At 38.9% G+C, this 26861-nt stretch overlaps 2 protein-coding genes across 8 annotated transcripts in view; one reads left to right on the top strand and one right to left on the bottom strand.

Moving 5' to 3' along the window:
* The window catches only part of HECTD1 (HECT domain E3 ubiquitin protein ligase 1), a 103731-nt gene extending 98446 nt beyond the window's left edge, over nt 1-5285 (top strand). For 3 of the 5 annotated variants that reach the window (XM_023731488.1, XM_023731490.1, XM_023731489.1), the window contains 4 exons: nt 8-101; nt 903-1053; nt 3121-3265; nt 4330-5280. In XM_023731488.1, the coding sequence (XP_023587256.1) occupies nt 8-101; nt 903-1053; nt 3121-3265; nt 4330-4467 (528 nt within the window). In that variant the 3' untranslated portion in view covers nt 4468-5280. Of the gene's footprint in view, nt 1-7; nt 102-902; nt 1054-3120; nt 3266-4329 lie in introns of all 5 variants that reach the window. The other 2 variants (XM_023731486.1, XM_023731487.1) reach the window with 1 other exon arrangement.
* A 150-nt stretch (nt 5286-5435) lies between these two features.
* Nucleotides 5436-26861, bottom strand: part of AP4S1 (adaptor related protein complex 4 subunit sigma 1) — a 49502-nt gene continuing 28076 nt past the window's right edge. For all 3 annotated transcript variants that reach the window (XM_023731496.1, XM_004376535.2, XM_023731495.1), the window contains 4 exons: nt 25808-25894; nt 23688-23756; nt 17952-17963; nt 5436-8280 (listed from right to left, as the gene is read on the bottom strand). In XM_023731496.1, the coding sequence (XP_023587264.1) occupies nt 8152-8280; nt 17952-17963; nt 23688-23756; nt 25808-25894 (297 nt within the window). In that variant the 3' untranslated portion in view covers nt 5436-8151. The remainder of the gene's footprint in view (nt 8281-17951; nt 17964-23687; nt 23757-25807; nt 25895-26861) is intronic.

Raw genomic sequence — 26861 nt, forward strand, 5'->3', positions numbered from 1 at the left:
TTTGCAGATGATAACAATGGATAATGCAGAAGAATATGTGGATTTGATGTTTGACTTTTGTATGCATACAGGTATTCAGAAACAGATGGAAGCCTTCAGAGGTAGGTGATTGAAAAGGATCTTTAGCTTAATCCCTTTCCTTTTACTTTGAGACAAATGAAATTAAGCCATTGCTGTGGTCAGGAGTTGCTGATAATCTCTAGACTTGCCACTTTTTTTGTTGTTCTCTAGATAGGTACCGTATTTTTACGCAAATAACACACACATTATATGTTTTTTGCCAACTGCACAACCCCCTCGTGCATTATTTTCCTAGGTGTGTTATGCGCATTATATGTGTGGGTGCATTATTTGCAAAAATACAGTAGTTAGGTTCCTCACAGTACCCAGAACAGATTGGAACAATCTCAAGCTGGAGTGTATGTACTCTCAGCTTGCTCCTCCTGATTTTCTTCATTAGGTTGCATACTATCCAGGTCAGGATGGGTTAACTGATACTAGAACCCGAGTTATTTAGGTATGTTGGGAGCAAAGTATTTTAGACTGTCACTTAGTAGTTCTGAAAATGCAAACACAACTTTGGCTGACTTGTATGACAAAGAGCTGGTAGGCTCCAGGTTAGGTAAGTACAAAAATTTGGCTTCTTGGACCATAGTGACTGGATAGTCTCTCTCTTCACATTTGTGATATTAAGCAGAGATTTCTTCACTTAAAACCCTTACACACATTTTATTTCAAGCTATTCTTATTTTGTTTATGCAAGCATTTATGGATGTTGTATTCATCTTCTCTCCATTTAATTGATAAGTGGATATTTGGATTTGAATTTTGGTATTTTTGGAGTCGTAACTTAAGAAACTGAGCTGTGTGTTGTTTTTGTTTTCCCTCTGTGTACAATGTAGACGGTTTCAATAAAGTTTTTCCAATGGAGAAATTAAGTTCCTTTAGCCATGAAGAAGTTCAGATGATTCTTTGTGGAAACCAGTCACCATCCTGGGCAGCTGAGGATATTATCAATTACACAGAACCTAAGCTGGGATATACACGTGACAGGTATGTATTGGTATTTTCTAAGAACAACAGAATTGTTTATATCCCATAATCAACTGAGATTCTCTAAAGAATTATAACTCCGTGAATTACATTCATAAAATAAATTGAGAAAACAGATATGTCTCACAGTTACCAACATGTAAGTGGATGCTATCCGTTGATGATGTGAGAGTACACAAAAAGATAACTGAATCTTGGCTGATGTTTAGATTTTCTGAATTTAATTGTTCACTGTTTTAAAAAGAGTATACATCAGGCTGTATTGCTTTTATTTGCTTTTTATTTTCAAATAATCTCAAATTTACAGGAGAGTTACAGGAAGAGTTGAAAGAATTCCCATATATCCTTTATCTAGATTTACCAGTATTTAACATTTTGCCACATTTCCTTTATGATATTCTCTCTCTATATATGTATACATACACATAATTTATGTATGTATATGTATGTGGAGCCCTGGTGGCACAGTGGTTAAGAGCTATGGCTGCTAACCAAAAGGTTGGCAATTCGAATCCAGCAGCCACTCCTTGGAATCCCTACAGGGCAGTTCTACTCTGTCCTGTCAGTTACTGTGAGTTGGAATTGACTTGACAGCAGTGGCTTTGGTTTTGGTCATATATATGTATGTATACACACATGCTATTTTTTTTTTCTGAACCATTTAAGGATATTTTGAATACATCATGTCCTTTTACTCTGTAATTCTTTAGTGTACATTTCCTGAAAACATGGATATTCTTGCATGTATCCATATTAACTATCAAATTCATGATGTCATTGATGTTGTTGTTTGCCGTTGAGTCAATTGCAACTCATAGCAACCCAGTGTGACAGAGTAGAACTGCCCCCATAGGGTTTCACAGGCTGTAAATCTTACAGAAGCAGATCTCCACGTCTTTTCTCCTGAGGAGCAGCTGGTAGGTTTAAACTGCCAAGCTTTTGATTACCAGCCGAGCACTTAATCATTGCACAAATATTAGCTAATCTAATATTGGTGTATTCCAGTTTTGTATATTGTTCCAGTAGTGTCCTTAATAGCATTTTTGCCTCTGGTCCCAGGAAACTGCATTTAGATGTGATGTCTTTTAAATCTGAAACAGTTTTTCAGCCATTCTCAGCCACTTATGTATTTAAAGACTTTGGGGCCTATACTGCTTTTTTAAAAAATGTCACCAAATTAATGTGAATGAGGCAAGGAAATAACTTTTTTATAGTTGGTTGTCTATTTTATATACACCCTAAAATAAAGACTATAATGAGTTATTTTAAACTGAAATAACATTGTTTATATAGCTTTCTTTAAATAAACTTTTCGTTGAAGTATGAGAAAAGTACACAAATTATTTGCACAACTTAGAGAATTTTCACAAAATGAACACACCTGTATAATTGGTATCCAGAGTAAGAAATATGAGAAACTGAGTAAGAAACTAGTAAGAAATAACTCCATCAGCCCCTTTCTGACCATACCTTTTCTAGTCATTAAATCACTATCCATTGATTTATTTTGCTTGTTTTTAAACTCTAATAAATGAAATCATGTAACATATGTTCTTTAGGATTTGGATTTTTAAACATGATTATGAAATTCATCCATGTTGTGGCATATAGCAGTAGTTGATTTCATTGATATACAGTATTCCATTACATAAATTTATCACAATATATTTAACCATTTTATTATGATGAAAATGATTACTTCAGGTACTGTTTGGTAATTTAGTTATATTTGGATTAATTATGCAAGTGCATCTTGAGCTCTCTTGATTTGCTGGCTTCACTGCATAATGTTTGACCACTTTACTCCATCAGTGTTCCTTTTCTTACCATTTGTAAGTGCAACACAGTCTTTGAAGACTTCTTTCCTTTTTTAGCAGTCATTATTTAAAAGTGTTTTTCAAAGTATCTTGTATCAGCCCATTTCATCCTTACTTAACAGTCTCTTATAGAGTGGTGTTTTTCTGACACAGGAATATAGTTGGGTTATTGCCAGCCTACAAAGTAATAGTAATGTTTTTCCTTTAAATCTGCTGTCAAATCACTATTCCTATATTTTTATTCCTGTAGCCCTGGTTTCCTAAGGTTTGTGAGAGTTTTGTGTGGCATGTCTTCAGATGAAAGGAAAGCATTCCTACAGTTTACTACTGGCTGTTCAACTCTACCCCCAGGTGGACTGGCTAACCTACATCCCCGGCTCACGGTTGTACGCAAGGTACAAACATTCTAGCTAACAGGGAATCCAGATGGAATTTGGTTACTTAAGGACTGAAAGAAACTTTTTTTTTTAATTTTTATTTTTTTAACATATATTGTTAAGAGACCCCAACCGCTCACCCCATTCTGTGACAGCACACTCTTCCCCTCCGCTCCTGATTCCCCATGAACATTCAACCAGCTCCTAACTCTCTCTGCCTTCCCCTCTCACCTCTGGACAGAAGCCGCCCCTTTGGTCTCTTATATCTACTTGTCTAAGAGGCACATTCTTCACGAGTATCACTTTATGTCCCACAGTCCAGTCCAATCCAGGTCTGAAGAGTTGGCCTCGGAAATTGTTTTAGTTCTGGGGTGATGGAGAAACCAGGGGCCATGCTTTCCAGGGTGCCTCCAGTCTTAGTCAGACCATTAAGTCTGGTCTTCTTACTAGTATTTGAGTTCTGCAGCCCATCGTTCTACTGCTGCATCAGGTACCCTTTGTTGTGTTCCCTGTCAGGATGTTCATTGGTGGTAGCTGGGCACCATCTAGTTCTTCTGGTCTCAGGCTGATGAAGTCTCTGGTTTATGTGGCCCATTCTGTCTCTTGGGCCAATACTTTCCTTGTGTCTTTGGTGTTCTTCGTTCTCCTTTACTCCAAGTGGTTGGGACCAATTGATGCATCTTAGATGGCCGCTTGCAAGCTTTTAAGACCCCAGACGCCACTCACCAAAGTAGGATGCAGAACATTTTCTTAATAAGCTTTGTTACGCCAATTGACATAGATGTCCCCTGAAAGCATGGTCCCCAGACCCCGAATCCCTGCTACTCTGTCTCTCAAAGTATTTGATTATATTGAGGAAACTTCTTATCTTTGGTTTTGTCCAGTTACGCTGGCTTCCCCTGTAGTGTGTGCTGTCCTTCCCTTTACCTAAGATCATTCTTATCTACTATCTAGTTAGTGAATAACCCTCACCCTCCCTCCCCACCCCCGTAACCATCAAAGAATGTTTTCTTCTGTGTTTAAACCTTTTCTTGAGTTCTGAAAGAAACATTCAAACTCATGATCTTCTGTTATTTTCATAGGTTGATGCTACGGACGCGAGCTACCCATCAGTGAATACTTGTGTGCATTATCTTAAGTTGCCCGAGTATTCTTCCGAGGAAATCATGAGAGAGCGCCTGCTAGCTGCTACAATGGAGAAAGGTTTTCATCTCAATTGATCTTTGAAGTGCAATGGGAGACATCAGACTTTTAAATACTAATGAAGCCTCTCGTGTTTGTGTGCAGAGAAGTGTATGATTCTCCACGCTGATGACACTTGCCTTTTTTTCCACCTTTAAGGCTTTAAGAATATGTGGATTAAGTTTGTTAGCTGCTAATGACAAAACAAATCCTTTACCCAGCCAGCGAGTATATAGCACAGAACACTGTGTGTTGTTACAAGGGCTTATGTGACTGGAATACGGTGGTCCTACTTGACTGTTCCAAAGAGCAGCTTATCAGATCTTCAGTGTTCACTGGTAAATTTCTAACAGTGTATTTGTGTAAAGTTTGTCATTTCATACTCCATACACTACAGTTGCCATCACTGATCCCTGTTTTGCTGGCTTTTTAAGCTACTTGCTGAAAAATTCTGCTTCCTTAAAACATAAGAGTGTTAATGAGCATCTCAAGCTTTTTCTTTTCCTTTTTAATGATGCCTGCACTATCAGAGTATTCTAGTGTTATCTCATTTTTTTGGCATATAATCATGCACAACCTTTTTATTTCTTTAAGGTGGCAGTATATTTTTATTTCCTAAATACCGTACTATAAAGATCAAATTCTTAAGTGTGTTTGTGCAGCTCAAAAATAAAGATATATTAAGGGGAAAAACCAACAACAACTTAGGTGCAAGGCACACTTAAAGCAAGTTTTTCTTTTGGTTGTATTTTCTTTGTATATTATAAACATTTATTTAACTTGTTGCAGTTTGAAGTAAAAATTTTCCAAAATGTATGCTCAACAATAATCATTAAAATGTTTGCAGCGTACAAAATTGTGTCATGTCACTATTTCACTGCCACTCGTCAGACCTGAGAGCTTAACCAGATACTTTTTATTTTGAATCATTCAGATTTGGTTTTCTGAAATTACTACATGAAGAAATGTATTTTTCTATAGTGAATACATTTATTGAAATTAGAAAGCTTAAAAGAAATGTATGTTCTGTGCTTAACTGTGATCTGTCGTGTTCAGTCTTAAAGCATTCTTCAGCTAGAAACAGCCAAGTTATTTGTGTTAACTTTTTAAAAACCAGATCCACTGCTTACCATTGTATCTGCAGGATATGAAAGTCTAAGATCCAGAATGACTTTTTGAATGTTGTGTTAATGTGAAAAGAAACAACCAGGAAAAGAAGGAGCTGTATTTATATTTTCCAAATTCCTGTGATTACCACATCTGTGCATATAGGTGGAAGAAATGGCACTAGACCTGATTAAGCCAAATGGCTTTTTTAGGAGCCAAAGCATGTTTTGAAATTGCCCATTATTTACCTGTTTAAAAGGTATGTTCCCTTTCTACATTAGAAGAGGTATCTCCCACTATAATCAATGATTTGAGTATTGTTTTTATTTGCTGCCATGAGAATGTTGTGACTGTGTAACCAGAGGCAGCATTTAAATATTTCACTTCATTGTCAGCTTCACAGTTCTCTGTGAGAATAAAAGTTAAAATAAAACATAATAGTATTGAAATGTATGACCTATGCTTTAATCCAAAAAATAGTGGTGATGGTTGTCTCAGGCATGTCATTGATGCATGACCAAAACTTTATACTAATGTTAGAATTAAAATCCATATATATGTTATAGTATTGCCATTGTTACAGTCTCTAAAAGTCTGTCAAAAGCCAGCTTATACCGGCACAGGGGTTGGCAAACTATGGCCCATTGCCTGTTTTCATATGGCCCACAAGCTAAGCGTGATTTTAAAATTGGTAAATAGTTGGGGAAAAAAAAAATCAAGACTATTTCATGATGTGAAATTCTGTGAAATTTAAATTTCAGTGCCCATAAATAATGTTTTTTAGAACACAGCCAAGCTCTTTAATTTATATATTATATGTGGTTGCTCCTGCACTACAAGGACAGAATTGAGTAGTTAGAGACCATGTGGCCCACAAAGCCTAAAATAGTTATTGTCTGGCCCTTTACAGGAAAAGTTTGTTGACGTCTGGTCTAACAAGTTACTAGAGCAGGTAAATTGATCAGCCCTATAAAGACAGAAACAGTTTACAATGTCAGGAATCTTCAAATCTAAGAGTAAGATAAAGCTGGCCAATCTGAGACTTAAATTTCCTGAATGTGAAATCATCACTTAATGAGATGATGAAACAGTCTGTAGAACAGATAGTCACATTACAGTTTGTCTTACAGGACATCTACTGGGGTCTCCATATATATACTAAGTTTTTGAGAATTTTTTCTGTGGTGTCTACCTAATATTTTTTTAATCTGTTATTGTACTCTCAAGGTACTAAAATCTGTGCCAAGATGTAATTCAACTACTATTTTGGTGTGACCCAAAAATTAATTTTGTTCACTCCCTAGCCACTTCTGGTGTACCAGTTTCAGCTGTTACCTGATTAAGTTTCTACCAACCAGGACAGTGTTTCCCAACTAGTATGTCTCAGAAAGACCTCCAAAGTATTTTGATCTAGACTGGGCTTCTCCTAGAACCTTGGCTGCTTAATACAAAGGTACACTGATACACACACACCACTCACTGTCCCCACAGGTCAGAAGCCTTTCCTCTACCTTCCTGAATGAGTCCAGAACAACTCAGGTTTGCTTTTGGAATTCACTATGACTTGTTACCTGGGTCTTCATGGATGCAGACTTTGAAATATGTAAATAGATTTTTAGAAAAAAGAAAGTAAAACACAAAATGTCCCTACACACACACGAGAGATTGAGAGACAGAGAAAGCAAATACAGTGCTAAATGAAATGTCAGTGCTTAAAATGTCTCTTTGGGAGGCTAAGGTGTAGAGTAAAGGACTCTTGGAAATTCCATAGGATGGCAGAATATCTTAATGTACCAAGACAATACACTTCCACTTCCTCCATTGCACCTGCCCTCCCACCCCTACATATACATGCTTTTATCTAAGGCAGTTCTGTATGTCCTACTGTTGACTGAGCAGCAAAAGCATATAGAAAGGGTAAAACCCTTCAGAATTCGACATAAAGAATAATTGTAAGGGTTCTCTTTTAATGTTTACTCATCCATTATTTGATAGTAACATTTTTATAGAGTTAATTATATGATAGCATTGTAATTGCTGAGTCCCCTTAAAATGGATGGCAGATGTATTTAGAAGCTGGCAAATAAAATTTAATTCTGCCATCTTCATTAAGTAGACGATACAGAAAATTTTAAAAATGTAAATTTTAAGACTTTCTTAGGAAAGAGAAGGCATTCAGAAAACAATGTTATTCAAAATGCTGTATGTGATTAAGTCAGTTTTAAAAGGCTGATTGATAGAGAGCTGCCACACATTCCTCCTATGCTCTTCCTATTTCTTGATTTAATTTGCAAAAGGAAGCAGAGACCAAAAAGGGTTCCTCTGATACTCAACAAAATTTGAAGCAATGGGAAAAAGTGTTTTAAAAAGTTAGAAAATAAAACTTGTTTCTCAGTTTGGATTATTCTTTGTACATTATATTTTAAAATACAGTTTTGTTTTCCATTTAGGATCTGTGGAAAACACCTATTTATAATTATAATGTCTTTGCAAGGATACCCTGTTTTGCAATGTGTGGTCTTCCGGATTCTTTTGGGCTTCAGATGTTGAGAGGTATTCCATGGTGTTCACATTTCCTGTAAATCAGGTGTTGTCTAGCGGGCCTCTTCCATTTTTCAGCTTTCTGATGTCTTATCAAGAATTAGTAGAGGGGCAAGAATTCTTGCTCGGTTAGTTTCCACAATACAGCCATTTAGCACCATCTCATCCAAAATTATGTGTACTTTATCTAAATTAAACATTATCTAAAATCATATTAAGGAAATTAGTTTTAGAGTTATAAAAATATTAAGTTATGACTTAGCCTGGAATTTTTCCAGTATAAGTTATTCTAAGCATGAAATTTTTAATAGAAATCCTGGTATTAAATTTAAAATTGATATCCACATTAGAAATTATTACCTCTGTGTACACAGACACACACACTTAGTTTCACCTTGGTTATGATAATTGGACAAGTAGGCATAGAAATGGAACACGTACATTTTTTTAGCTAGAGGGAAGAGGAATCCACTAAAGCTGGAGAACAAGGCAAATGACACTTGGCAAGAGCATGACTTCGCCTCAGATAATAACAGTAATAATAATAGCAACAGTCATTGAATAATCCTTATGTTCCAGGCATAGTGCTGAGTGTTTCACATTTCAGTCTTCTCTACAACCCTATGATGTACATGTTACATATCATTTTACACAACAGCAAACAGGCTCAAAGCCATTGTCCAAGGTCACATGGCTAGTAATTACTGGAGCTGGCATTTAAACCTTTAAAGCGTTTAAAGCTTAGGCTCTGCTTTGGGTTTAAGCCTGTTCTGTTCCCAGGCTTCTCAGGAAAGGCCTGAGGCTGCCAGGTGGACACCTTCCCGTAGTCTCCAAACCTCCACCCAAAACAAATCCCTTTACAGCCTAGATCTGCAGCTATCTTCTCTGCTAGCCAGAAGAAAAATAACCATAAGGAGAGATGAACATGCTGACTCAGTTCCCAAGTAAAAAAAAAAATTGAATTTCAAGACAGTACCTCTTATAAATGAACAGCTAAGAAATACTCATTTGAGAGTTAGGGAGCCACTTTAACTTACTGTGTTCTTATTGGAAGGTTAGGGTATGGGGGAACAAGAAAGTATTGTTTAGACTGTAATGTCTAACTGACTAGAAAGAGCTAATTTTTTCCTTCCAGAACTTCTTTGAGTACCTGTTTTTCTTTTGTGAAAGGAGAAGGGGAATTAATGAAGTAATGACAATGGTTGAATGTTTCTGAATTCTACACTTCAATATCTGAAGTTTTCACCTCTATTTAAAGAGCATGGTCCTGGTCTGTTAAAAAAAAGTGGATAGATTGTTCCAACTAGATAAACTTCATCCAACCTATGAATGATTAAATGTACTCGGGAGTTTTATAATTAGTGAAGCTTTGTAAAGTGAATCATTACCACCTGATTTTCAATAATTTCAGGTGCTCAAAGTCCATACTTTATTTGCTTGCTTAGTAAAATATATCTATAGAGAATGAGACGACCCTGTGAATGACTTCTAAGTTTCTCTTAGGCTCTGCATTAATTTCTCATTAAGCTCTGTGCAAATAGTCCTCCAGCAAAATAAACTGTTTTTAGGGGCCCTTGGGAGCTGTCCTTAAATGATCCAGAAAAAAAAAAACTTTAATATACCTATTAATGTCATCCAATTAAAGGACCCTTGGTGGTGCAGTGGTTAAGTGCTTGGCTGCTAACTGGAAGGTCAGCAGTTTGAACCCACCAGCCACTCTGCAGGAGAAAGATGTGGAAGTCTGCTTTCATAAAGATTTACAGGCCTCGAAACCCTATAGGACAATTCTACTCTGTCTTGTAGGGTCACGATGAGTCGGAATTGACTTGATGGCGATGGGTTTTGGTTTTTGGGTCTTCCAATTATGTAGATGATTGCTTTGTCCCATCGCCAAACCAGGACTGGAATGTTAAGCCCTTGACTGAATCCTGTTCACCAGACCCAGAAGCCAGAATTTAAGAGCCAAGTCAAAGTAGGAATGACAGCCAGGTACACATTAAGGCAGAGTTGGGGAGCTTGCAGAACCCCCCTGTTGTATTTATGAAGGGCAATGAAAGCCTTAGTGCCTTTGAAAATTTCAGCTCATCCAAGATGATTTTCTTTGAGATAGAAGGAAATCTAATTTTAATCTATGTGAATTGGTTCAGGGATCAAGCTGCTCTGAGGACTGCTCCATCTTTTTGGCAAGCAGGTGATATGCAAGCCAGATGTCCCCTTGAGCAACTGGCCAATTGTTTTGAAATCTAGATCAGAATTTACTGCTGAATCATATCAGTCACTGTTATCCCCCACTGCAAGAAAGAAAAGGTCCTTCAGCAGAACTGAATTTCCCAACATCCTGGAAACATGATGTTCAGTTAAGTCATTCTGAACTGTGGGTATGTGACTGCCTGCCTGTCTGACTATCTGGCTCAAACCCTTAACAACCATGCAACTTTCTGGCAGTATATGGGAAAACCACAGACCAAATCCAATGTGACAGGCAAAGGCCTGAAAGCTGATTTCCCCCTGGAATTATGACTCCTTTAAAATAAAAATCCAACTGTTATTGACATCTTGGTTTGGTTTATGAGGAACTTACACATACTGGTGAAGCCAGCAGTATGGCATTTGGGTCATATGCCAGGTGAGCAGGGGCCAAAAAATATGCCAAGTCCCATGGCAATAAACATAGGCAAACAAACTTCAACCCTGAAATTTGGAATAGCAGGAAGCGAGGATGCCCAGATTGAGGGTCTATTAATGTGATAAGCTGAGAACACAATTTCAAGAAGGTCCTACCTTTAGACTATGCTGAACTTGACTGACTCTAAAGATCCCTTTAAGGTAATATGTTTCCCTCATGGGCTTCTTAAGGTTGGTGCTAATACGAACTAGAAACAGTCCCCTGAAGAGCAGCCCGACTGTCCCAACCCTGAAACCTCAGCCTTTCAGAATTTCTATGTAATGTGGGTTGCAGTTGCAACACCACAGGGCCCCTGTCATATTAGTGCCACTGTGAAATCACTTTTTGTTATTAAAGTGATTGAAATGCATATGGTTCCTACATTGGAATTTTGATCCCTGGATCATGAAACACTTTTTCATCCGGTATTTTAACACCACTGGTGATCTAATTATCCTTAATAAGTGACAAAACAGAGCAAAAGACTTGAATGCGACCTCAAGAACAATTTCAGGGCAAAGCCCAGCCTACAAAGTAAAATTTATAACTCTTTACTCTCAGATCCCCTGGCTTCTCTTTTTTTTTTAAATTCTACTTTAGATGAAGGTTTACAGAGTAGACTAGTTTCTCATTAAGCAATTAATACATATACTGTTCTGTGACATTGGTTGCCAACCCCATTACATGTCAACACTCTCCCCTTCTCGACCTTGGGTTCCCCATTACCAGCTTTCCTGTCCCCTCCTGCCTTCTTGTCCTTGCTCCTGGGCTAGTGTGCCCATTTAGCCTCGTTTTGTTTCATGGGCATGTGATTTCTTTTTTTAAGATTCTAGCTAAACAAAGTTCTTTGGTACATTAAGTAGGGTGGGAATAAACTTGCTCCCTCATTAGTTACACTTTAATACAATTTCTTATGAAATTAGATAAGCTGCCAAGGGCCATTGTGTTCACATTTTCTACAGAAGATTGAATACTACTATATAGAAGAATCATCATCATCGTGAAACTTCTACACAGTCCTGGATATACTGTCCTTACAATTCAGCCTTTCCGTCCGCCAAGGGCCATTGTATTCACATTTTCTACAGAAGATTGAATACTACTATATAGAAGAATCCTCATCATCGTGAAACTTCTACACAGTCCTGGATATACTGTCCTTACAATTCAGCCTTTCCGTCCACTTTTAGGCCTAAACTGAAAAGGAGTGTTTTTTTTCTGTTGTTGTTGTTTGTTTGTTTTTAGGTAGGTTTGCTTAAAGACACATTCATATTCCAAGAGCAACAGAGACCTAGGTGTAATTTTGCTTAAAGTTTATATAGGCTTAATGGAAAATTACACAGTGCTGGATCAAATAAAAAATAAACTTGTGATTCATTTTTTCGTCTCTATGCCTTCTCATAATTTGCTATCACTGTTTCTGACTAAAACAGTACCCAGAAGAATGCAACAAAAGGTGTTGGTATAAGGTGGAGGGGCTTTGTGGAGACGTAGAGTAGCGGATGGATATGTCACCTAGAGGACTCAGAGAACAGATTTAAAGGAAATAAGGACGTGGCTAGCGTTTGTGGGAGCCATTCCTGGAAGCCAGGACTGTTTAATCTGGAACATTCACATCCCTTTCCCAGGTGAATGGCTGAGTCCCTTGGGGACTGTTCGTAATTCTGAAACTCATTCATGACAGCCCTGGCTAGAACTCTCATGCTGGAGAGGGCCCTGGCCCTGTTGTCCCTTAGTGCCTGTGCTTCCCAAAGATGAGGCTGGCCACACACATTCCCTCAGGCCATGAGTCAGCTCGCAACCCCTCGTAGCCCTGCTTTCAATTTTACATTTTCAAAAGTAAAAAAAAAGATGTTTAGAAATCTCTGGATGTGAACTCCACTTTTGGAGAGAATGCTCTTATCAAAACATGCACAGATACTCGCTTCAAGATTTTTCATCATTCCTGACTCCTCCAACCAGACTAGTTTTTCTCTAAAACTTCTAATTCAGGAAAAAGCTTTCTGACAGCACCAAGCCACCATGGTGACAGGCACTTTATGTCATTTTATTAGAGACCAAATTGCCACAATCTACTCCAAATGATTATGGATTTTTAAAAAAATGTATCAAAGTTAACCTTCTAACTAATGTATGTCAAGGGCCATGGATACCCAGAGGCTGGTACCAGCTCTGCCCCAAAGTAGCTCTATGGATTAGGATGTCACAGAACCTCTCTGGGCCTCAACCTCTTCATCTAAAAAGTGAGGTTTTTAACTTGATTGTGTAGGTTTCCTCCAGCTCCAGAGGACTCTAATCCTATGACAAAATGTAACCTTCAGGGAGAGGGGAGGTGGTTTACTCCGCTCTGATACTATCAAGACATTCCTGAATTAATCATATGCTCCATCATACTATAAAAGAAATCCATTTGTAATGACTTTATTATCACTGTAATTTTTCTGAGAGAATATCCAGAAAATTTTAGTTCATTTAGAAGCTGCTGCTTCTGTGTTGGGCAGCTTTCTTGGAAAATATCGTTGCTCTTCTTGCCAGTATTTCCATAGCCCCTAGTTTGAACAAGTATTTTTGCAATTGCTCATTAAGTCAGGCTGAAATTATCTCCTACTTAGAGAAGCCCTATTCTGGTTTCTGGACCTCTAAAGGTATGTGGGATTTGGGGAAGGTAGTGAAGGAACAAAGGTAGGTACCCCACAGTGTGTCCTGGGTCTTCATCAGGGCCTGACTGGCTGTAAATGTTGGTGGTGCTGACTACTGCTGACTGCATGCCATCATTCCTCCAGGGAGTCCATGGGAGCTACTGGCTGAGTCCCACAGAGGGCACACAGCACTGAGGCCCTTCCTGCTCCCCCACCCTCAACTGCAAAAAAGAAGCCATGAGTCTACTTTCATATCACCCACAATGAGTATTAGGATTCTAGAATTATCACTCTGGCTTTAAGGGTTTATAAAATAAAAACATGAATGTTTTTAAGATGTTTTTAAATCAAGAAAACATTCTGAATTCTAGGCCCATGCTATGTGTGTGGGGGGGGGCACAAGAGATAAGGACCCCCAGCCCTGTCCCCAACTTCTCTACCCATGAATGTGGGACACCCCAGCCATCATCCCACCCTTCCTATCATTCCTGCCCCCAGTCTAGGGGAGGAGGAAAGGCCTGCACAGGCCCTAGCACCAGGCTGTGGGCTGTCTGGGCAGGAAATTCTGGGGGCCCAGAGGGTGTTTGAGAAGTGGATGGGGGGGGCCCTTAAGCTCCAGGTGGGCATCCTTGCCGCTGTGTTAAAGGAGAGCCAGAGTGGGGCCCTCTACAACATACGGCGAGTACTGCTGGGTTTTGTTCCAGCCAAAATGAACCAAGTCTTTTAAGCCTCTTTAAAAGAGGCACTAAATATCAAAAAGGCTGTTAAGGTTTTCTATACCTCTACACATATAGGGCTGCTATGAGTCGGAATCGACTCAATGGCAATGGGTTTCAGGTTTACACATACAGTAGGTGTGCGCTGAATTGAGGAGGAGCTGGTGAACGCAGTGCCGTCCTGTATTTAGCAGAAGGGAGTGGAGATAGCGCCTCTGAATGAGGAATTGCCTGGAGAATTCCTGGGGCAAACCACCTGGGGCTCCACTTCCCACTTTGGGAAGCTTACCAATTGAGGCCTAAAAGATCATCTTAATTCATGGAATTTGAAATCTTAACAAGTCTACTAAGGTATGGAGTAGGACAAACAATTCCTATGGAATCAGGTCCTCGGGAGTCCTCAGGCAGCCTTTCAGTCCAGTGCATGGAATGGAATGAGAAGAGTGTACAGGAGCTTATTCACAGCATGTGAAGGATGTAGGTCACTGGCCTGCTGGACCTGTTTGCCCCACCTGACACCCCTGGCACCAGAGGCTTTCCATTTAGTGGAAGGTTTTCAATAAGCCAGAATTTCTGCTGTGATTTCTTGTGCTTAGATCATTTCTTTTTGAAATCCCACCTGTCTTGCTTTGTGATGCGAGTCTTACTAGCAGTAGCACAAGCTCATACTAGGGAGAAATGTAAATGGTACACTTTATTTCTCAAAGTCTAACCCGGCAGACCCTGGAAAAATGCCCCATCCATAAAAGGCTTCAAGGCAGAAAAGCTTCTGGAGAAAAGGACTTTTAAGCACGGATTTTTTTTGGGAGTTTCATGAGGTTGTGACTTCTATCCTCCTGTTGTTGCACCACAACCACACCTTAAATCTGTCTACTCCATGTGGGCTGACAAAGAAGGCTTTCTTAAGCATGAGCAAACACAAGGAAGATTACGGGCTCTGAGCATTGGTGCTCTTAGTGAGCTCACTAGGCTGCAATTTTATGAATAGCAGTTGCTTGTTTTCAACTTTTCCAAGGTCTAAGGAAGCAGACCTGAATAATGGTACTCTCACAGGTTCCTGGATACATGCTGCCAGAATGATGATGTAGAACATCCAAGGCCCTATGCAGAGGGAGCAGGAAACTGAGGCTGAGACTCTAAAAGGCTCTTTTGTGTTACCGCAATAGAACTAGCCTGCAGAGGTCCTCCCTGGACATCAGATCCATTGCTTAAAAAGAATGATGCATGAAGCATAATAGAGTCATGGGCTTTTAATCTGATTTTTTTCAGATGGCTGGGGGTGGTATCCTCTTATGAATGTAAATAGAAGAAAGCTGTCCTATGTTCTGCCTTGCCACCCACTCCACTTTTAGACCGTTGAAGGTGCAACTGAAATTATGCTCAAAGCAAAGACATATTCTTCAAGGTCTCCCAAAATGATGCAAAATTCTAAATCTGTTGGATATACCTAAGTAATTTCTAAGCACAGTAAATATATAACCTAGTCAGAGAGGAAGGGAAGGTGAAAAAGAAGCCAAGTGTAAAGAGGGGCAAAAGATATAAACCCTGTGTCTTGGTGTATGAATTAAATTCAAATAAGAACACTAGATCTCATTACATGGCCCTATGCCACACACAAGGGGGGCACAAAAACAAACACACCCTTCCCTACTTCTAACAAATATCTAGTCAATACGAGACACATCAACACAGACAATCTGACCATAATACATATCCTGTTAGATCTGACTTATTCTCTGAATTTCTAGATGTGTAAGACTTTCTCTTCTTGCTTTTAGGTGTAAAGTAACAGCTCAGTTACCTAGAATCATGGTGTCATCAAATATTAAGGCTTAAAGGAACCTTACAGCTCTTCTAGTCTAGTTTGCTCATTTTGACTTGAAGAATTTTATGCTTGTCCAATGCACACAGCTAGTTAGTAGCAAGACCTAAGGTGGAACTTCCCAGTGAAGTGACCATTAGCTCTTGGCATTTTCCTAATGACTTTTTAAATCAAAAGGCATATCTTGTTATTCCTCTGTAGAAGTAGGAAGAGATTTATTTTGAATTGCTTTAAAGACCTTAGTTAAAATGGAATGTTACATTTTGAATAAAAACACATCCTAACATACAGCCTGGTCTTTGCGTCTTGGGTCAAAGGGATCATAGATTTAGGTCACTCACCACTAGGGGGCACTCAGAGTTCCCCAGTTAATTTAAAGAGGTTTCCAAATAAAGCCTGCAATGTTTCCTACCAATATTAAAAGGTAAATGACCATTTTCCCAGAATATTAAGTGGATGTGAATATTCTAGTTCTGGGCATAGGTGTCTAATATATATATTTGTTGTTGTTGTTAGGTGCTGTTGAGTTGGTTCTGACTCATAGCGACCTATAGAACCGAGAAGAACTGTCTCATAAGGTTTCCGAGGAGCAGCTGGTGGATTTGAACTGCCGACCTTTTGGTTAGTAGCTGAGCTCTTAACCACTACGCCACCAGGGCTACCTGGGTGGCACAAACGGTTAAGCACTAGATAACTGGCTGAAAGGTTAGTGGTTCAAATCCACCCAGAGGCATCTAAGAAGACAGGCCTGGTGATCTGCTTCAGAAAGGTCACAGCCTGGAAAACCCTACGAAGCACAGTTCTACTCCGCACACATGGGGTTGCCATGAGTTGGACCTGACTCAATGGCAACTAACAATGACAACATATATATATATACAATATTATATATATACATACAATAATAATTAATTTACTATTTTAGTTTCAAGCCTTATGTGTTCCCAAAGGGCTCCTTTATTTATTGCTTTCAAGCAGTAAGCAGATTTTTTGAACTAAAAAATTAACTTAAAAGTCAACTTTCCTCCAGAACACTCAAACAAAGCCTAGTGGGCTCCGGCCAAAATCCACAGGCCTGCAGTATTCTAAGCAAATGCTTGTTGTCAGGGTCCTTGGATACTGTGATTTATAATGGAGAAGCAGAAGAAAAGCACAGCTTTCTCTGCTAGAAAAAGAAATGAATTAAGCCAGGCAATTTCTTCAACCCTCCAGTTTATCATCCCTGCAGTCCTTATTCTGATCATGAAGGGATTACTCAAGATTTGTACCTGGAGCCAGGAAAATCTAGTTTCTATAGGAAACTAAGCACTTTTTGGCTGTGTCCTTTAAATTCTGAAAAGAGCCTACCTATGTGATTAAAAGAAGCCAAATTAATATAGTTAATAACTATCACCATAGCCTTGCCTGGGGAAAAAAAAAATCTTACTAAGAATTGCTTTTGTAAAAGACCAGACTTATTGGTCTGACATTGACTGCAGAAACCCCAAAAGTATGGCCCCCAGACAACCTTTTAGCTCAGTAATGAAGTCACTTCGGAGATGCACCCTTCAGCAAAAGATTAAACAGGCCCATAAAACGAAACGAGACTAAATGGGCACACCAGCCCAGGCGCAAGGACTAGAAGGCAGGAGGGGACAGGAAAGCTGGTAATAGGGAACCCAAGGCTGAGAAGGGGAGAGAGTGTTGACATGTCATGGGGTTGGCAACCAATGTCACAAAACAATATGTGTACTAATTGTTTAACGAGAAGCTAGTTCGTTCTATACACCTTTACCTACAGTACAATAATAAAAAAAAAAAAAGAATTGCTTTTGTAAAAAGAAAAAAGGAGGGGAGGGGTGGGGGGTGGTGAGAGGTTTCTCCAAAGCACCTGTACCTGGCTGTCTCATCATGGTTGCATAGTTGTTGATGATTAACATTCTGGATTCTGCTGAATCGTTTTCCTGCCACGTGGCACTTACCTGATCAGGACTAGAATGTGCTTTGCACAGTGCCATGAAAAACTCAGCTCACAGTATTGAAAAAAGGATACATCTAATTCACTCTGGAAAAGAGAAAAAGTGTGCAGAAGGTGAGAATGAGATGCTGGAACACAAGCACTTGGCATAGTTAACGACTGCTCTGGTCTCTAAGCCAGGAAGCAGGGAGGAGAGGCTGCTTGGTGTTTAGAAGCCTGAGAGTGGGAAGGCCCTGAGTCTGAGCTTGTGATGAAAAAAATATACATATATACATATACATACATACATATATATATATATATATATATATATGCTGCAGTTTAGAGGAATTTTATAGGCTACAACGATTCATCTTTAGAAAGTGAAGGGAATAAACTGACTCAACCTTTACAGGTAGCAGGTGATTTGGTATGTTCTACTCTGTCCTATAGGGTTGCTATGAGTTAGAATTGACTAGATGGCAAACAACAACATCGAAAACCTTAAAAACATGCAAAGCCTTTGGATTCATCAATTTTACTTACAGAAATTTATCCTAAGGAAATAATTAGACTACCCACAACGATGCGTGATGAGGATGTTCAAGGTAACGTTGTTTATAATAGCAAATGATAACAACCTACGTGTCTATTAAGGGGGACTAGTTAAATAAATGAAAGCATATCCATAAATGATGATGTAGATATACAGGTGCTGACATGCTATATAGGTGCTGAGATGTCGTTAAATAAAAAAGCAAGTTATAAAATGGTATATACAGTGTTATGCAATATATATACATAAACAGATTTATATTGCTATGGATAGATATAGACATATATTACATAAGTCTAAAAGGAAATATGCCTAATATTAGTTATCAATAAGTGATGAGCTTTCAGGAGATCTTCTCCCTTTTCTTTTTGCTTACGTGTATTTTTTTTTTTTTTTCAGTGAACATGAATATTTACATAATGAAAAAGTCAGAGAGGGAGAAAAACAGAAAACAGAATTAAATTCATATTTGAAAGGACTTGAGGTTTGTAACATGACTAGACGCCCTGAAAACTCTGACATCACTTTCTTACTAGCAACAGCCCTCCCTGCCCTCACCGTCTTCTCTGAAGCTAACTGGGCGGCCTTTTGTTTTGAAAACGTGATGCTGAGATGCTTCTGTCAGCCCAGACAGCATGAGCGTAATCTCCAAATTTAAGATTCCAAAACTCTCTAAGCTCAAAAATAGCCCCAGAAAGAATGTTTAAAACTCACAGGCCTAAAAATAAATCTTACATGACACGGCATTCTCTGGGAGTGGGACAGATCCTATTCTCCTCCCCACAGTACTCCTTTGCAGAAGAACAACTTTCAATCAGAGCTTCTGATGCCAAGATGAGTTGGTGCATTTTAACCACCCAACTGCAAATCCAGGAGCCCTGGAAGGACAATGGTTAAGCGCTAGGCTGCTAACCGAAAGGTCAGCAGTTTGAACTCACCAATGGCTCTGCAGGAGAAAAGACCTAGCAATTTACTCCTGTAAAGATTACAGGCTGAGGAACCCTATGGGGCAATTGTACTGTCTTACAGGATCACTATGAGTCAGAATCGACTCAACGGCACACAACAACAACAGTATTCCTTTCCCTCTTCCTCCTCTTCTTTCTGCTACAGTCATACTAAACCGGGCCATCTCTTAGTACTGTCCAAGTTCTGCACAATCACCTGGTTTAAATTAAATTTTAAGCTTGACTTCTGTGGTTTATGTGGTCACTGACTCTCTCCCTAGAATTACAGCCACAATTCAGCAACCTGCCACTTATTCTCAGTTACCAAATATAATAATAATAATTTAAAAAAACTTAGCAATGACAGTGCTTGTACCCACTTTTTATTCTTCCAGGTTTAAGACATCATTATTTTGGGAAATTATATTCTTTGTGGGTGTTGCCTCAAAGTGGCTAATTATGGCCAGCTCTGAATCACAGACCTTGACTTGCAACCAGTCTGTCTGAATAACAGAGGGGCCACCATGAGATAAGCAGGAGCTAGAGCTATACAGCAACCACCAGCCACATGTGCCTATTTAACTTAGATTAAATAAAATTAAAAATTCAATTCCTCAGTTACACTAACCACACTTCAAGAGCCACATGTGGCTAGTGGCTACCATACTGGACAGCAGATATATAGAACATTTCTATCACCGCAGAAAATTGATGGACTGTGATGGGCTAAAGTGCTGACACCGAGCAATCAATACAAAGATGGATTTTAAAACCAGTTTCAATGCTCCCAGTCCTCTCAAGGCAATCTCTGGAATGGCCTGACCTCTTGCCCTCTTTCAGCTTTGGAGGGCACCAATCCCTCCATAGCTACATGCAAATACCATGTTGCGGGCCATTAGGCAGCTTCCCAGCTCCAGTGCCTGAATCAGGAAATGGCTGATAGCAACCCTCATGCACTAAGGCCCCACCCACTACCATCTAGTTGATTCCGACTCATAGTGACCCCATAGGGTTTCCAAGGCTGTAAATCTCTAGAAGCAGACTGCCACATCTTTCTCCCGCGGAGCTGCTGGTGGTTTCGAACTGCCAGGCTTTCAGTTAGCAGTCGATCGCTTTAACCACTGTGCCACCAGGGCTCCTTATGCACCAAGGCAGTGGTTCTCAAACTTAACCACGCATCAGAATCATCTGTAAGGCTTATGAAATCACAGATTGCTTGGCCACTAACCAGAGTTTTTGATTCAATAATCTGGGGATTGAGCCTGGAATTTTCATTTCCAACAAGTTTCCAGGTCTGGGAGCCATACTATGAGAACTATTGCAGCAAGACAGTGAAGACATGCTCATGAAGGAGTTTGCCAAACTTCATTTCTGGCATTAGAAGTTGACTGAAGATAAATAACTTCTTAACATGAGCTGTGTATTTAGCAGGCTTTAGTGCATTCAATATTACCAACTATGGAGCAGATTTCACTAACTGCCTCAGGAAAAAGAAGCTTGGAAACAGTTCCTTCCTAATTCTTCTATTTAAAACAAAATAAAATAAACCAAACAATTTTGGGAAGTCAGCTTGTGCCACTGTTGCTTCTCAAGAGCGTCCAACCAAAGCCTGGAAGGACTACGGTAGTAAAGAAAAACACCTTCACTTGGATTTCAAACTTACTACTGTAATCAAGACAGTATGGTACTAGCATAAAGATAAACATATAGATCAATGGAACAGAATTGAGAGTCCAGGAATAAATTCTTACATTTATAGCTAATTGATTTTTTTATAAGGGTGCCAAGACGATTCAATGAGGAAAGAAATGTCTTTTCAACAAATGGTGTTGGGACAACTGGATATCTACATGCAAAAGAATGAAGTTGGACCTCCTACCTCATATCATGTACAAAAATTAACTTAAAATGTATCTAAAATTTTCACCAAAAAAAAAAAGGTCAAGAAGGGAGAGGACTGACATGTTGTGGGGTTGTTAACCAATGTCATGAAACAATCTGTGTACTACTGTTTCATGAGAAACTACTTGTTCTGTAAGCCTTCACCTGAAGTACAATAATAAAAAAAAAAGTATCAAAAATCTAATTGTAAGAGCTAAAACTATAAAACGCTTAGAAGAAAACATAGGACTCAATCTTCATGGCCTCGGGTTAGGCAAAGCCTTTTTAAACACAACACCATAAACATAAGTAACAAAAGAGAAAAATGAATAAATTGTACTTCATCAAAATTATAAACTATTGTGCTTCAAAAGACACCATACCATCAAGAAAGTGAAAAGACAACTACTGAATAGTAGAAAATATTCTCAAATCATGTATCTGATAAGGGACTTGTATTCAGAATATATGAAGAATTTTTACAACATAACAATGAAAAACCAAATAACACAACTTAAAAATGGGCAAAGGATTTGAACAGACATTTTTCCAAAGAAGATATATAGATGGCCAATAAGCACATGAAAAGATGCTCCATATCATACGGTATCAGGGAAATGCAAATCAAAACCAAAATGAGATACCACGTTCATACTCACTTAGATGGCTATAATAAAGACAGATAATAACAAGTGTTGGAGAGGATACGGAGAAATTGGAACTCTCATACACTGCTGGTAGGAATGTAAAATGGTACAGCTACTTTGGAAAACAGTTTGCCATATGATCTGGCAATTCCACTCCTCAATAGATGCCCAAGAGAACTGAAAACATATTTACACACAAAAATATGTATACATGTTCATAACAGCACTACTCATAATAACCAAAAAAGTGGAAACAATCCAAATGCCCATCAACTGACAAATATATAAACAAAACGTGGTATACCCATAGAAAACAATATTAGGCAAGAAAAAGGAATGAAGTACTGACACGTGCGACAATGTGGATGAATCTTGAAAACATGTGGAGTGAAATATGTCAGAATGTATGATATGAAGCAAAATAATCATATTGTATGATTCTACCTATATGAAATGTCTAGAACAGGCAAATATATAGAGACAGAAAGTAGATCAGTGGTTACCTATCTAAGCCCAGGCTGAGTTGGGAGGAAATGGATACGGTGCTTCTTTTTGGGGTGATGAAAATGTCCTAAAACTGTGATGATGGTTGTACAAGTCTGTGTAAATACTAAAAACTAGTGAATTGATACAGTAAGTCCCCAGGTTATGAACCTCCAGACAACTCCTCCAGACAACTCGTACTCATCCTTTAATGTTATGTAAATTTGCCCTCCCTTTGAAACGTGTGAACCAACCCCGACTCACAACAAATTCTTCATCACAATCACCTTCGCTTGCTGCAGATACAGCTTTTAAATCATTGAAAAGGCTTTGAGCCTTTTCTTGCACTAAAGTAAAGCTAAATAAGAGCAATATGTACCTGTTCTGACTTACCTATAAATTTGACTTAAAGACAGGCTTAGGAATGTATCTCATTCGAAACCTGGGGACTGTCTGTACTTTAAATGGGTGGATTGTATGGTATGTGTTATGGATTGAATTGTGTCCCCCCAAAAAAAGATGTTGTAAATCCTAACCCCTAAACCTATGGTTATAATCACATTTGGGAGTGGGTTTTCTTTGTTATGTTAATCAGAGGGGGTATTAATGTAGGGTGTGCCTTAAGTCAATCTTTTTTGAGATATAAAAGAGTACAAGCAAGCAAGGAAACACAGATGGGAGAAGAGAGATGCCAAGCCACATTAAGACTGCCCGGGAGCAGAAGCTCAGAGAAGAGTCAAGGACCTTCCTCCAGAGCAGACAGAGAAAGCCTTCCCCTAGAGCTGGTACCCTGAATTCAGACTTCTAGCCTCCTAAACTGTGAGAAAATAAATTTCTGTTTATTAAAGCCACCCACTTATGGTATTTCTGTTATAGCGGCGCAGATAACTAAGATTGTATGTTAATTATATTGCAATAAAATTGTTGAAAAGGAACTCAAGTGTTCCGTAAGGAGAGTTGGTTTTGACCCTCAAAGCAAGGATTTGGATGGAAATGATTCATAAAGTGAAAAGGGTCCTGGTATCTTAGCAGGGGAAGCAGAAGGAAGAGGAAAAGAGAGAATAATTAGATAGCAAAATCTCATAATGGAGAAAAAGGAAATATAAGAGGTTCTTAGTCTTCCAGAACTGGCTCTTTATAAAGATCAAAGGTATAAGTTGGTTTGTAACACTTTGGATAAGCAAGAAGGAAAGGTAAAGAAAATCTGGCATCAGTTGGATTTTAACTTCTACACACTAAGCTTTATATCAATACAACAAGCCCACTTCCTAAGAAATTGGAGTGAGAAAGAAAGTCAGTTTTTAGTCATTACACTTACCACTCGGCTGAAGTACTCATCTAGAACTTCCACAAAGTTATGGATGAATTCATAAATAGCCATCTCGTTCTAAAATAAAAGAGTACAATCAATTTTCTTATTGCCCGTGTATACGTTAGACATAGTGCTTCCCAGTCAGCTCTTAGGTTTCAGAGCATGTGGCTTGGTCAGCAGAAAATGTGAGCAAAGTAGCTTCCGCTGACACAAATATTCAGAATAGTTCTATTGATCATTTGTTTAAAAGAAACTTATCAGTGGGAGAAATGTAGAAAACTTTAACTTCTAAAATATTTTTTTAAGTCCACAATGAATCAAGATGGACTAAAACCTTAGAGTCTAGTGTTAATTTTTGAGCTGTACTCCCTGATTTCATCACCAACTGGCTTAAGCCATTTTTCATGTTCTTCATGCCATCATTTTTCCATCTATGAAACAAGATGGGGAAACCACCTTAAAGTTTGGTTCATGAATAAAAGAGAATCAGTTGGTGTTTCAAAGTACTTGAGATCATAAACACCCTTTCAGGGATTCCATGACTATATGTGCTGTTGATCTGGGACTGATATTTCTGAAGAGGTGAACTAAATCTGAGGAGATATAATCACGATGCAGTCATATATGAGGGTAAGTTAAAAAGTACTGCTACAAAATCATAGAAACTTTATTAAACAAAAATATCAAAATGTGAAGCTACTGTTTCTGGACATATCCTCCATCTAGGTCTATACACTTCTGAAGGCAGTATTTCCATCTCTCTAACCATTCCCTGGGAAACCCTTGTGGTATAGCGGTTAAGTGCTACGGCTGCTAACCAAAATGTCAGCAGTTTGAATCCACCAGGTGCTCCTTGGAAACTCTATGGGGCAGTTCTACTCTGTCCTATTGGGTCACTACAGGGTCACTATGAGTTAGAATCACTCCACGGCAATGGGTTTTGTTTGATTTTTTTTTTTTAACCCTTCCCTGAAGAATTCTGCACTCTTCGATTTATACCACGTCAAAATGGCAGTTTTGGCATCCTTGAGGGACCCAAATTGTGTTGCTTTTAAATGTTCTTTGAGTTTTGGGAACAAAAAGAAGTCTGAAGGGGCAAGATCAGGGCTGTAGGGTGGATGGGGTAAGGTTTCCCAACAAAATTCTCATAGGACAGCCCTTGCCACCCTCTAAGAATGAGCAGGTGCATTGTCGTGATGGAAAAAATTCCTCGGTGCAATTTTCCTGGCCTTTTTGTCACCAATGCAGTTTTCGATTTTCTTAAAATTCCTTTATAATAAGCCCCCGTGATCGTCGTGTCTTGTGAGAAAATCTATCAAGATTACCCCTTTGCAATCCCAAAAATCAGTCGCTATAACCTTCTGAGTGGTCTTCCCTCTCTTGGCTCATCTTTGAGGTCTTCCCGACCTTCCTTAAAACGCTTGATCCATCTAAAAACTGTTGTTTTATGTGGGACAGCACTCCCACAAACTTGTTACAAAGCTTCAAATGACTTGAGAAGATGTTCCCTTGAGTTTTGTTAAAAATTTATATTAGCCCTGACCTCAAAATCATTTTTTTGCATGGCACAAACAGTATCTTTTTTTTTTTGGAAGGCACCCTAATGAGACTAAGACAACTGTGTCACTGAGAGAACTTGTCTGCAGCTATCCACTGATTGCAGAGACACGTTTAAACACGTTTTGTCTGAAACAAATCTGTGCATGTATGAACTGGAACCCTAGTAGCAATACTTTTTGACTTACCCTTGTATATAGCTTGCTCTGGCATTTTGGTGTGCCAGCCTATGTTTAATGCCACAACTGACTGGCCTCTGCACTTGTCTAAGTTGCCCATGTGCAGCACCACAATGGCAGGGTGCTGGCACTGCCTCTAATGGAGAAAGGCAGTCTGCAGCTTTGTGCTTCTCCCCTTCATCAGCTGCTCACCTAATCCAAGAAATATTCTAGGTATTTCTCCTCCACACAGCTTTCCCTCTCCTCATCAGAAACCAAGATCCTTCAAAAGAGTCAAGATCATGCTTAAGGAGGCAAACAGGAAGAAAATGTCAATTTAAAGAGGAATAGAAATCACACTTGTTATCCTTAATGTTCTTGCATTTTCCATAAGCTCGTCTATTGTCTCACCTCAGTGTCATTAACTCCAACCACAATGAAGAGAGCTGCATACTGCCGATATATCAGCTTGAAGTCCTTATATTCAACGAAAGAGCACTAGATAAAACACAATTAAATATTAGTTCCTGTGGTTGCCAGAGACCTCTTCAAAATGGTATACCTAATCTCTACTTTCTGATTTGGGTACCTGCTAGAAATATAGAACATTAAAATGTTATACTCCCTTTATTGGGCTTTTTCTCACAACATGGAAGCATCTCTAGTGGGAGGGGGAGAAGTGGTCTTGGAAAAAGAGTCAGAGTGTTTACTCGGGTTCCCACCTGTGCTTGCTCTCATTCCTTTGCTTAGCTCTGTGTGGAACTCAGCAAGCAGGGCTAATAAATAATCAGCATTTTAAAGATTCTCCAATGTGAAAATAAGCAAACACAATAAAAAAGATTTTCTTCTTTTTGCGTTCCCTAGGTTCTTTTGGAAGCAAATACACATAGCATACATATTCAAAAAAACTGTTGATTTCCTTTTCTAGACAGATGAAAGAACTGATGTAGATTCTTTCTTTTATAAATTATTTACAGATGGCCTTTGTGTGGCAGAGGCTAGACAAAATCTCTCATTGTAAACATTGCTTCATATGAATTAATAACTAGCTTACCACCACAGACTTGTGGATAAAACAACTCCCTTCTCATTCATCTCTGTACTAAAGTCACTGTACAAAGGGCAGTGGGAAGGCATTGGGTGGACAGGAATCAGACAGCGAGCCAAAGGCACAGTGTAGCCCTTCCTTTGGACCGTTGGCTGTGTTTGACTAAATGCAGTTGAGCATGAACTTTATGGCTTTTTGTACTGGGATAGACTATTCTCGGGCGCCTGGATGCACCTGGGGATGAAGCTGCAAGTTTTGACTATGGAAATTCTTCTGTGGGAAAGCCATTTGATGGTCTGTAAAACGGAGGGATCTGAGGCTCTTACTTAAAATTAGGACAAAGTAATAAGTACAGAGCCATTCGTGGAGCCAGTGTGATTTCTGCTTGGTTGGATGTTTCAAGGAAAGACAACCTAT

The sequence above is a fragment of the Trichechus manatus genome, unplaced genomic scaffold (genome assembly GCF_000243295.1).
Source record: "Trichechus manatus latirostris isolate Lorelei unplaced genomic scaffold, TriManLat1.0 scaffold00043, whole genome shotgun sequence".
Taxonomy (NCBI): Eukaryota; Metazoa; Chordata; class Mammalia; order Sirenia; family Trichechidae; genus Trichechus; species Trichechus manatus.